Source organism: Lampetra planeri, chromosome 60 (genome assembly GCF_965212315.1).
Source record: "Lampetra planeri chromosome 60, kcLamPlan1.2.h2, whole genome shotgun sequence".
NCBI classification, from domain to species: Eukaryota; Metazoa; Chordata; class Hyperoartia; order Petromyzontiformes; family Petromyzontidae; genus Lampetra; species Lampetra planeri.
In genome coordinates, this window is record NC_136166.1 from 3573200 (window position 1) to 3586149 (window position 12950).

A 12950-nucleotide genomic window follows, 5' to 3' on the forward strand; every position below is an offset into this window, starting at 1 on the left:
GTTCCTTTTTATTTCTCCGTTCATTACATCCCTGGCTCTACTTCCCTTCTCATGGTGCTGCAAAACAAGTTTTTGTCCGTTATGCAATAATTATTTACAGCCGTTTACTGTTTTTTGACAATAAATAGCTTAATGGAGGCAATCAACATGCCATCAAGGTTGTGGGGTTTTTTTGGCCATACTTCACCACGCTAGTCAATGCGTGTTGGTGAATGGAGTTGTGCAGGACCGGCTGAGGCATCACTCCCCGCTCACGTTAACCAAAGAGATACCTGAAAATAATTTGAGTCCAGTACAACGTCGCATATCCGACTCACTGGGGAGTCAGTGAAAAGAGGACACATGAAAAGGTCGGATATGTGAAATATCTACAGAGACTGTATGCAAGATGCAGGGTACGTGACCGCGTGTGACAAGTTGGATGTGTGGACACGATAGCAAATGACAGTCACATCGCCGTGCACAAATTTCGCACTGGGTGTGGGCAGTCAATTGATCAGGGTGCATTTGTGATGGTCCGATATACGGCGTTTTACCGTACATTCCCCAAATTTGTCATATTTCCAGATGAATGATGCGAAGGTCGTGTTTACATCTTGTGTGTGCCTTGAACGGTCAAAGTGCAGCCCTGCAACTGCTTGCTCACGCGACTGCTGGCAGATGGACCTCCACCCAGTAAACATGCCAACCTTGGGCCGACCGTTGGACCAACATTGGCCCAACGTTCCATGTTTACTGGGTACTCGAGGGAGCATCTCTGACCTACTCTTCCACACGCGACCTGCCCATTGTACAACCTGGCATACACATTTACACAACTGGGTGGCCAGGTGGGGGAGATTTCAGAAACTTGACCCATTCTTTCAGCTGCCGTGTCGGGAGATTGAACCGGCGACTTCTGCATTCCAAGTCCAGCGTGCAAAGCACTGACCACTGTGGCAGTATCCCTTGAGACGCTTTCCCAATGAAAAATGAAACGGTTAATACAACAAAAGAGTTAGGGTAGTGGTTGTGTTGGTCAGGTAATGCTATTGTAACCACGTATACAATGAATGCACTGTATATGACGTGTATAACATATATTTATGTGTTATAACTATACATATGTTTCTCATTTGAATCCCAGACAGCCGAACGTGCAATGTATTTGCGGATACCCTGGATGCAGCTAAGTCCTCGGATATTTCCTTGGGCATCGGAATATTCTGTAAGTATCCTTACAATGCACGCCCCTCGGGGGGGGGGGGGATTTAACCCATGACATAATCACATTAACGCACCCGATCTCGTCATATCCCATAAGCCAAGCAGCTTTGAGCCTGGATAGTGCTTGAATGAATGGGTGTCCACCGTGCATCCCAGGTTGTCATACGCGGTTATGGGGCTACATGGTGGGCAGCAGTGAAACAGTGAAGCAGTGAAGCAAAATCCATTTTTGTTATATCCAGCACTCCTATGCTCCCTACCTTCAGCAACCCACACTGCCCGGCAGCGGTGAAGTATGGTCAAGTAACCTCCGTGGGGAGGCTCTCATCCTGAATTGTAATTCATTTAAATATGAAGGATGTGTGAGAGATTTGACGAGTGAAAAAAATAAGGGAATGAGATGACGCTAAGCACACAAAGATCCTGCTGGAACAAAGAATGAGGAAGAGGATTGAATACTGATGTACCGGCCCTGGTGAGACACTGCCTCACCAACACATACTTCACCTGGAATGGAACATTCTACAAACTGAAGGCACCCCAATGGGTTCTCCCTTATCTCCGGTTATAGCCAATAATTTCATGGAAAATTTTGAGATAGACGCCTTTCAGGCATCCACTCTACGCCCGTCCCCGTGAAAGAGGTACGTAGATGACACGTTTGTCATCTGGACACATGGCCGACCGGCTCTGAACCAATTCCTCAACCACATCAATTCAATACACCCAGCCATCAAATTCACCATGGAGGTAGAAAAGCATGGCATTCTACCTTCTTGGATGTCCTAATAAAAAAGAGACTAGATGGCTCAATTAGCCATTCTGTCTACAGGAAAGTAACCCATAATGACGCCTACCTTAAACCTGATTCCCACCACCATCCATCCCAGAATAATTCCCTCATCAAAACGCTACACCATAGAGCTCAATGTATCTCCGACCATGAACACCTAACCAGTGATCTCAAACACTTACACCAAGCTCTCAAGGCGAATGGATATTCTGACTACACAATCCGCAAAGGCATAACCCCAACCGTGAGGAAGGAGCCATCTGAGGATCCAATCAAATCCATCACCTTACCATACATGGCAGGGGTAACCAAAACGATTTCCAAAATCATGAACAAACACAAGATCCAGGTCAGATTTAACACAGTACATACAATTCGTGATCTGATGCCATCTATGAAAGAAAATATTCCTGACATGCAATATCCTGGCATCTACAAACTAAGCTGTATATGTGGCAGCAGTTACATTGGGGAAACTTAGCAACATGTCTCGGACTGTGTCCGTGAACAAAAGGAAGATTCTGAAACATGGTAGGACCAATACTTCTGCTGTGGCTGATCATAATTTTACTGCAGCTGGCTCACACGAAATTGATTTCTCTAAGTCGATGGTACTTTGCAAGCCTACTGTATTTTTACAAGGATTCGTTCATGAAGCCATCCATATATACAGACAGAGACAATTTCGACCGAGAGGAAGGTTATAGACTGAGCAATCATTGGAAAGATGTCATCAAACACTTTGGGTCATGACTTGATTTGTGTTTGCTTGTCAACCTCCACCGTCAGCATTGTGGGTGTGTGGAGCGAGGGGCAATGCTTTTATTGGTGTAGACCTACTGCCGGTGTTGGGGCCCTCTCCTACATTAACATTAGCTGCCCCACCCATCTCTAAACATTTATAAGCAGCTCTCTGATTAGTCTAGACCAGGGGTCCTCAAACTTTTTAAACAGGGGGCCAGTTCACTGTCCCTCAGACCGTTGGAGGGCCGGACTATAGTTAAAAAAACTATTAACAAATTCCTATGCACACTGCATATATCTTATTTTGAAGTGAAGAAACAAAACGGGAACAAATATAATATTTAAAATGAAGAACAAGTAAAGTTAAATCAACAAACTTGCCAGTATTTCAATGGGAACTATGGGCCTGCTTTGGGCTAATGAGATGGTCAATGTCCAGTTCCATATTTGTCACTGCTAGTCGTAACAAGTGAAGCAAGTGTGCATCCGTTAGTCTAGATCTGGTTGGAGATTTCAAATGTTTCATTCTGGAAAAAGTTTGTTCACAGACATAAGCACTGCCAAAGATGGTTGCCATTTTAAGTGCATGGTTCCTGAGATGAGGATATGTCTCAGAGGGGAGAAATGCATAGAAATTATGAAGGCTGCTTGACTTGAATGCGTCTTTCAGAGAGTCACAATTCTGCAGTTCAGCCAGTTCCATTTGGTAAATTGTATCCACATTTTCAATGTCAATAGAAAATGGGTTACGGAAAAGCTGTATGTCCTGTTCAAGGAGAAGAAGCTCTTTAAATCTAAATTGGAACTCCTTTTGCAATTTTTCCAGTGAATCCACACATGTTTTGTTTGGGAATGCAACCAATGGTTTTTCCGCTAACAGATTTTGAGTTGTGGGGAGATGGCAGAAGTTTTCCTCCTTCACTTGTTTGATGAGGAGGCCTAATTTTACTTCAAATGCTTTGACGTGTGATTGCATATCACAGATGAGCTTCCCCTTTCCTTGAAGTTGCACATTGAAACTGTTGAGTAGCTCTGTTACATCTGTCAGAAAGGCAAGGTGCCATTTCCATTCTGCATCATTGAGCTCTGGTACTTCTTTGTTTTTTGAAAACAGAAAAGCTGTAATCTGTGGAAGTAAGTCAAAGAAACGTTTCAAAACTCTCCCTCGACTCAGCCAACGGACTTCTGTGTGGTACAGAACATCTTCATAGTCAACATTTAGCTCAGACAGAAATTCCTGAAATTGTCTATGGTTTAGTGCATGAGCTCTAATGAAGTTAACAGTCCCACTTCAGTGATTTACTACACAGCGCTTGTTGGTGGATGAGGCAGTGTATGGCTATTGGATGAGAATGGTTATGTTTGTCCATCTCTTGGTTAATGCGAGCAATTACTCCTTTCTTAGACCCCACCATGCTAGGAGCACCATCAGTTGTCACACTGGCTAGTTTAGCCCAGTTCAGCTCCAAACCATTCACAGTTTGGCAAACCTTTTAATAGATATCCTCTCCTGTAGTTGTTCCTTTGATGCTTTGCAGTGCAGCAAGCTCTTCTGTGACTTCGAAATAGTCATTCGTCCCACGAATAAAAATTAGAAGTTGTGCAGAATCACGAACATCATTGCTTTCGTCGAGTGCCAAGGAAAAATAGGAAAGTTTTTTTGTGGAGTTTTGCAAATGCTGATGGAAATTGTCTCCCATTTCTTCAATCCTCCGTGTAATTGTTGGTCCTGAAAGACTCACTGTAATAAATAAATCGGCCTTCTCTGGACACATCTCTTTGGCAACAGAAAGAAGGCATTCTTTAACAAATTCTCCCTCAACGAATGGTCTGCCAGTGCACACTATTAGCTTGGCAACTTGAAAACTTGCTCGCAGTGATGAAATATTTAGCTGCTTCTGCTTCACAAAAGTATGTTGCTGAGTTGTTAATGTATTTTTCAGTTTTAATATTTTATCTTTTCTCACTTCTCCGACCAAACAATCATATTTATCTTTATGCTGAGTTTCATAGTGTCGACATAAATTGTATTCTTTGAACACAGACACTATATTCTGGCATATCAGACACACAGCTCTTTCCTTGTACTGCATGAAAAAGTAATCATAAGTCCACTGTTTTTTGAATATCCTACACTCCGAGTCAATTTTTCTCTTTCTTGACATCATTGTTTCCTAGGGAGTCAAAATTGCTATTAGTAAAATACCAATATATATACAGCGCTACAAAAACAATATACCAGCAATGACTTTGCCCACACAGAGACATACAGACTGCACTGCCCATCAATGCAGTCTGATTGGGGGAACTCCGCTTTTACCCCAGGCTCACACTGGTGCGGGTGCCATTAAAAAGTTAATTACACCTGCAGTTTTGTTCACAGATCGCAGTGCGATCTGCGAACTCGCATAGGAATCTGATCGCATGGGGGAGAAGACCCATGCGATCTACTGCAGGAAAAAAAAAGGCACATGTGCCTTTTTTCTTCCGAATCTAATGCAAGTTCAGCCATACAAGCATATGGCTGAACTCGCACTGCTCAGAGATCGCAACAGTATGAACCGGGGCTTACACAACATACAACATATAACCTCATATAATTGAATAGCAATCAGAATATAAATGCACTTACTGTCATTTAAATTGGTTTTCCTACTCCTCGGCTGTCTGTCACTGACCAGCACGGGAAAACAGCAGGCAGCCCCTCCAGAGATCAGATATCACTCTGTTATTACCCCTCTATCATTTACTCAGCACACAGGAATATCACTGGGAGTGGAGCCGAGGGGCAAGTGAGAGAGCTGAGGGAGGGAGAGCCAGTCAAGCACAGCCAGGGGAGGGCTGGCAGCCTTAGGCCTGGGGGGCAAGTCCAGTCAATTGGCCCATTGAACCATTCACCAGCGAAGCCCAATGAGTGCCCACCGCCGCAGCTCAATCATTGCCCACCGCCGCAGCTCAATCAGTGCTCACCAGCGCAGCCAAATCAGTGCTCGCCACCGCAGCCCAATCAGTGCCCACCACCGCAGCCCAATGAGTGCTCACCAGCGCAGCCCAATTAGTGCTCACCAGCGCAGCCAAATGAGTGCTCACAAGCGCAGCCCAATTAGTGACCATGGGCCGGATAAATGCCCTCAGTGGGCCGCATGTGGCCCGCGGGCTGTAGTTTGAGGACCCCTGGTCTAGACCTACTGCCGGTGTCGTGGCCCTCTCCTACATTAACATTAGCTGCACCGCCCATCTCTAAACATTTATAAGCAGCTCTCTGATTGATGTAGACCTACTGCCGGTGTCGTGGCCCTCTCCTACATTAACATTAGCTGCCCCGCCCATCTCTAAACATTTATAAGCAGCTCTCTGATTGGTGTAGACCTACTGCCGGTGTCGGAGCCCTCCCCCACATTAACATTAGCTGCCCCGCCCATCTCTAAACCTTTCTAAGCAGGTTGCCCTCAGAGGCGAACCTGCCTGTTCCTGATGACGACCGCTGTGTTGCGATTAAAACGTCGTGATATTTTTATTCACTTTATTATTTTATTGTTATTATTTTTTCTACGTACGTGACTTTACCGAAAGAACCATATAATATTTACATTGTATTCTTTTATTAAAATATTCTAGACAAGGAAAGCACACAATCATGGTGCACGGTCATCCATACAGCAACATGGTTACGTTGGGGACATCAGAGGGTCGAGGTGAAAGAGAGAGAGAAGAGCGAGGGACAAAATAAACAGAGACAGAAAAGAGTGAGGTGTGTACAACAGTGGGGTGAGAAGGTCAGGACAGAGATGAGTCAACAAAACAACAAAAGGAGACCCCATAAACCATCAGTGAGCCTTGCGACAGAGCCCCCACGGTGCTCAACAGTATGTATGTTAAACTTATACTGGTAGGAACGACGTGGACAAGCCTACAATAGATTATATCGTCCGTCCGTTTGTCCGTCCGTCCGTCCGTCTGCGTAGCAAAATCGCCCCCTACTGCAAATACTTGGCATGACCCTACAAAAACCTTTAGACTCAGTGAGGCTTTCCTGGCTAAACAAGTATAACATTCTCTTATAATTCCATCAGATAGCTTTTAATTAAAATATTTAAATTAATGAGGCTTTCCTGGCTAAACAATTGTAACATTCCCTTATAATTCCCTGAGATAGCTTTTAATTAAAACTTTTAAATTAAAATTTAACTCACAGCGTCCTAAAGCCTACAGCTAGGCCTAAAGCCTAGAACTAGGCATCAAACTCTCCCTTCGTATCGTACCCCCGCGTGTGTGCAAGGGAGTTAATGTTTAACAATGTTACATTCTCTGATGCTTTTAAATAGAAACATTAAAATGTAAAGCTTTTACATAAATAATAAAAACATTTAAATTAAAAATTAACTCACGGCGGCCTAAAGCCTACAGCTAGGCCTAAAGCCTAGAACTAGGCCTCAAACTCTCCCTTTGTATCGTACCCCCGCGTGTGTGAAAGGGAGTTAATGTTTAACAATGTTACATTCTCTGATGTTTTTAAATAGAAACATTTACATTTAAAGCTTTTACATAAATAATTAAACATTTAAATTACAAATTAACTCACAGCGGCCTAAAGCCTACAGCTAGGCCTAAAGCCTAGAACTAGGCCTCACACTCTCCCTTCCTATCGTCCGATTAGGTGTAGCAACATCGCCCCCTACTGCAAACACTTGTCAGGACCCTAGAAAAACCTTTAGACTCAGTGGGGCTTTCCTGGCTAAACAAGTGTAATAATACATTATGTTTATATTCTTTGATTATTCGTTCCTACCAGCCCACCCCGCAGGGTCCTGGTTTTGCAACGTACGTAGCCAACTGTTCTTATCGGAGGTGCTAAAGTAGAGATATATCGTGTATGACAGTTGGCCAGTAAAGTCAGGGCTGGATTAAGGCATGGGCTTCAGAGGCTGCAGCCCTGTGGCCTTTGCCAGCTCGAGGGCCTCCAGAGATTAAGTGAAAAGTTATTTCAATTGTGAATCCTGCATTTTATTTATTGTTGGTCTTTTATAAATAAATAAAACGTTTCTTTAACTTTGTTTTTCTTTTGAAAATATTACTGGGGGCCTCACAGTACCTGTAGCCCACGGACCTACAAAATCTTAATCCGGCCCTGAGTACAGTACTCAGAGGAGGGTAAATGAGTCCAGGGGCACTGAAGGCAAATTAATTATTAGATTGCCGCTGTGTGAAATGTGATTTTGTACACGCGTTGTGTTTATTATTCAATATGTTTTTTTTCCCCAGATGAAAACGCACAATTCACAAAAACATTATCGCCCTGGCTTGACGTTGCTGAATTCATCAGTATCGAATGTACGTACTGTGTTAACATTACTTTTAATCCTTAACTTTATAAACGTGAGTTTGGTGTAGCAGGTAAATAAAATCACTGTCACGTAATTTACAAATTAAATGCCAAGTTACACACCATAAAAGTCGGGGTGGGGCCTGCGATTGGAGGCTACCGGGTGGTGATTCTCGCTCGGATTCCAGTCGCGTTCCACGTGGTTGCGCCCGCTGCTCCATCGCGGATAAGGTGTTCCAACCCCGCGACAGTTCGACGATGATGACTGAAGCTCCCTCTGCTCCTGGCTACTACCGAGTCGGCACCACTGAGCCTGGCTGTGGCGTTTAAAACTTTGAAGGCTCTGTCGGCAGCATTTGAGTTGCCTTGTTGACCTCAGAAAAAAATGCGTGGACTCAAATGCCGTACCAGATGATGTAAAAAATGAATAGGTGTTGCTCTTTACAGCAAGAATACAGGAAGGGATAAGATGTTCAAGCCCCAAATAGGCACCGATCGCGAGGCATCGAGTTTGCATTCACCACATTTGCTTGTGGTAAAACATGCAAACACATGCTTTGATATAATGTATTGTCCTAAAGTAGGACGGACAGTCTGCTTCACTTAGAGTGGAGGTTAAGACCATCCGTCTTTTACAAGAATAGGCCATTGTGTGCCTGCGTCATATCCCAAATGAGACCAAAAAAATTAATAATGATACCGCAAATATTTACTCAGTTGGGATTATCGCAATTTTAGTATCCCCCTAAAGCGAAAGATTGGCAGGATTCTTCAGCAAGAGTAATCATACTCGGTGGGGCTTTCCTTGCTAAAAATAAGCGTGATACCTCTCCAACCCTGGGATTATTCGTAAGAGGGGGTGCGAATGGTTACGCATCGGCCGGTATTCTTGTGTGGTGCCATTGTAATTGTTAAGATTAAGGGTACAGCCCTGCAATTGCTCGGTCACCGCCACTGGTAGCATAAGAGCCTCCACAAGAAGGACCTCTAAAGAGCCCTCTCGTGAATATTTTTGAACGACTCTTCCCTAAAGAGGTGGGAGTATTCAAAATGACTGCACTACACACGACCTGCCGATCGACTGTTATCTTATTGCTTGTTTAAACAAAGGGTGCTGACTGACTGATACTTTGTGCACCACAGTTGATTATCAGGTTGTGTGATGGGGTAAAGTATTGATACTCCCACCTTATAAAAGGCATTTGGCCAGTGTGGATTCATTAAGTGTTCCATCCATAGACAGGTCTGAGGCAAGATTCTTTCCTGCATTTTGTTCTGTCTCTAACTGCTCTTCATCTGCCCATATGTCCTTGTTGAACATCACCTCATGTTATCGTTCCTTTCTTCCTCTTGGTCATTTCCCATAAGTGTCTTCCCTCAACCACCTCCTCCTGCTCATTCCTTCTCACCACCACCTGCCCAATCCACGTTGTTTTTCTCTTCCTGATACAAGGAGTCCACTTTCTTTTCACACCTGACATAGAATCTCTCCATTAACTTTTCTTCTACCCAGCTTATCTTCATAACTCGCTTTCAACTCCACATTTCAAAACCTTCCAGTTTATTTGTCTTCCTTTCGTATTGCCCACGTCTCGCAGGAAAATGTCGCCATACTTCAGGTGCAGCATTGTATCATTCCTCTCTCTTTAATTTGTCATCCAGAGCATTTTGCTCTAATCACCTTTCTCTTTCTGCAGATGTCCTTGGCTAGCATAGAAGAATAGGCCAAAATATCCTCGAGAGCACTGTCCTAGTGGAGGACCTTTTACCAGCAGTGGCGTGAACAAGCAATTGCAGTGGCTGCACATTTATTCTCTTTTTAAATCCTTTATATTAAGTTCGCTTGCTTGCTTGCGTGCGTGCTTGCTTGCTTGCGTGCTTGCTTGCTTACGACCGTGCAAATCTTTCGGTCGTTTTTTAACCCACTTCCCGTGATCCAATCGAGCTGACATTTTCCACACCGACTCGTTGTGCTAGACAATTAATGTTCGTGAAAAAAAATTCCCAAAATTGTACACTTTTTAGGCAAAAAAAATGTATTTTACATATATTCAAATAGAACTCATTCATGGCTTTGGCTGAACGTCACAGTATAAGAGCCCAGAGCGTAACCCCTCCGCAGGCCGTGGCGGAGTAGCGCAGTTGGTAGCGCCCTCGCTTCCCATGCCAAAGGTCGTGGGATCGATCCCCGCGTTCTCCACAGGCGAATATATTTTTAAATCCTTTATATTAAGTTCACTGCCACGCATATAAATGATTTATAGTGAAAAACTTTGTTTTTACGGGTTATACTTATTTTATTAAATCCTTTATATTAAGTTCACTTGCTTGCTTGCTTGCGCGCTTACGACCGTGCAAATCTTTCGGTCGTTTTTAACCCACTTCCCGTGATCCAATCGAGCTGATATTTTCCACACAGACTCGTTGTGCGTGACAATTAATTTTCGTGAAAAAATTTTTCCAAAATTTTACACTTTTTAGGAAAAAAATAATTATATTTAATTACCAATTGCTTAATGGTGGCAGGCAATCATCTCAAGCCAGAGGACGAGAGGACTCTAGCCGCCACGCATATAAAGGATTTATAGTGAAAAACTTTGTTTTTACGGGTTAATTTTTTCACTTTAATCAGTGCGTGATGTTGTTGTTGTCCATTTCTTACAGTGGAAGTCGACACCACCCCGGGCAAAACAATTTACATGGTTTTAAAGTATGCATCAAAATCAATCCCCCTGCTATTTTTATCATACCTGCAGATAGTTGTCACGGCTGACGTGAACTCTACCAATGTGACGACATGTCCAAACAGCCTTTGTGCCATCACACCACAGTACACCTTTCCGGTGTATGGGTCAACCAGCCAGACCTTCAAGATCTACAATCGTTACAACGCGCACGTGTTTGCAATCGCCGGGGGTATATTCACGATCAATTGTGACCCTTCCACCATCTTCAGTGTAATATCTATTGCAGGAGATGGAATTGTAAAGCAAGTCAAGTTTCCACCGAGAGGTACAGCACCAGCAGTTTATGCACATGCTGTTGCAAGAAGTCACACGTTTAGCGCAACGGTTCTTCGCTTGCTATGCGTGGTGAATTAATGAATGTACGGCCTCAATTTTCCTTTCATTTGGCATCCGTCACGAGCTACCACTCGGTTCACACCTAGAGTGAGCAAGGTCAGCGGAGTCTGCTGACTCTTTTTCATGAGACTTACTCTCATAATCTTGACTAAAAGCTTTCGTGACTGCAGGAATTCATATTCTTTGGGTCTTTCGGTAAATTCACGTAGTTAAAATAAAATAACAAAAAAACGGACGTGCTCGGCGTGTGATTGAGCATTCTATCCGGGACTACACTTTGTCAACATAGCCAAGAAACATCGTTTTTGTTATTTTTGTTATTTTCTTTGAAACTATCTACGTGACTTCACCGAAAGACCCAACTAATAATAATTACTCTCATAATCTCTCTTCTCTCTATGATCTCTTCAAAGACGTCTGGCCGGCGTCGAAGGTGGTTCAAAATTATTATCTGGAAGGGCTCCTCTAAAGGACCCATAGCTCTAGAGGAACTCGATAAGTGGAGGCCTTTCCATCAGCAGTGGCATGAACAAGATATTTCATCCCTGCACTTTTGTCTTTGAAGCTCATGATATGCGCATTGATCGTGTGTGTGACGATCAATGTTTTTGGCTATGTACACATCGTATGGAGTGGTGGTTTCCGATTGTTTTTGGAGCCAGTGGATGTGATGTAACTTACCATAATGGCAAAAAAGAGCATAGACCTTCACAGATAACTTGTCCAACAATGTGCCGTATGAATCGCCCCAAAAATAAATGCCACTTCTAACTACATAGGACCCTGCAGCCGGTCGAGACCCCAGTTCGTCCTCCACTCGGTGGGAGGTTCACTCCTTCTCTTCTGCTGTGCCAACAGTATGGAACTCCCTTCCTCTCCCTGGCCATGTATCCGGGATGTTTGATGATCTCTTCTCTAGAATATGAATTCCATATGAAACACTTGTCTACATGATGCATATGTCACACGTTTTTGTTGTATAGCAATTGATCATGCCACTGTTGGTATGATGGCCTCCACTAACAGGAGCTAGAGAGACTCGCTCTATATGGTATTCGGTTTAGTGTTCCACGTCAGCCAAATATGGAAGAGGTGGCAGTTCCCACACTTTTCCCCACCACTCGTGAATAGTCGATCATCTGTGGTGAACCTATTTACACCGCTGGGGTGGACAGAGCCGGTTGTGGGGGATTCAGGATAAACTTCCCCCACCATTTCAACCGGAGATGGATTCGAACTGACAACCTATGGACTGAAAATCCGGTGCACTACTGACCATTACACCACTGTGGCAACATCCCACATTTGTATTGTACTGTCTTACCGTGAGCGATGATGATTGTTGTGACAATAAATATTGACCGTGGTATTTTTGTAATGTATGGCGTTCGTCTGCTGTCATTTTCTGTGCAGATTACAAGATAAACCAGCAGGTAGGCTGTATCTGCTTGGCTGATAACCCCCTGACCTGCTTGGGAAAATCCATGTACTCACATTCTGAAGGACATTTTGTCCCAATTTTGAATCTTAACCAAGTCACTTGCAATGACTACTGGGTACTGAAGGAATATGGCACCTTGCAGCACACAGCCTCCACGTACTGTTTGAGATTCTATGGGTCTCTCAAAGAAAATGCAAATTTAGATGTCTGCAATGATTACGACGTCGTATACTTTGAAAACGGGCGGATACTCGCCTCGTCCCCTGACTACTGCCTCCACGTCAACGTGAACTGCAATTACACCAAGTGCGACGACTCCTCGACGACCTTCGTATTCCGATCAGGTCTGTTATAACATAA

The 12950-nt window shown here is 43.7% G+C and overlaps 1 protein-coding gene across 1 annotated transcript in view; it reads left to right on the forward strand.

The window, feature by feature from the left end:
* LOC144736257 (polycystin-1-like protein 2) overlaps positions 1-12950 on the forward strand; it is a 139983-nt gene that overhangs the window by 14670 nt on the left and 112363 nt on the right. The window contains exons 4-7 of the mRNA XM_078618879.1: positions 1127-1207; positions 8006-8074; positions 10731-11078; positions 12563-12934. Of these exons, the coding sequence (XP_078475005.1) occupies positions 1127-1207; positions 8006-8074; positions 10731-11078; positions 12563-12934 (870 nt within the window). The remainder of the gene's footprint in view (positions 1-1126; positions 1208-8005; positions 8075-10730; positions 11079-12562; positions 12935-12950) is intronic.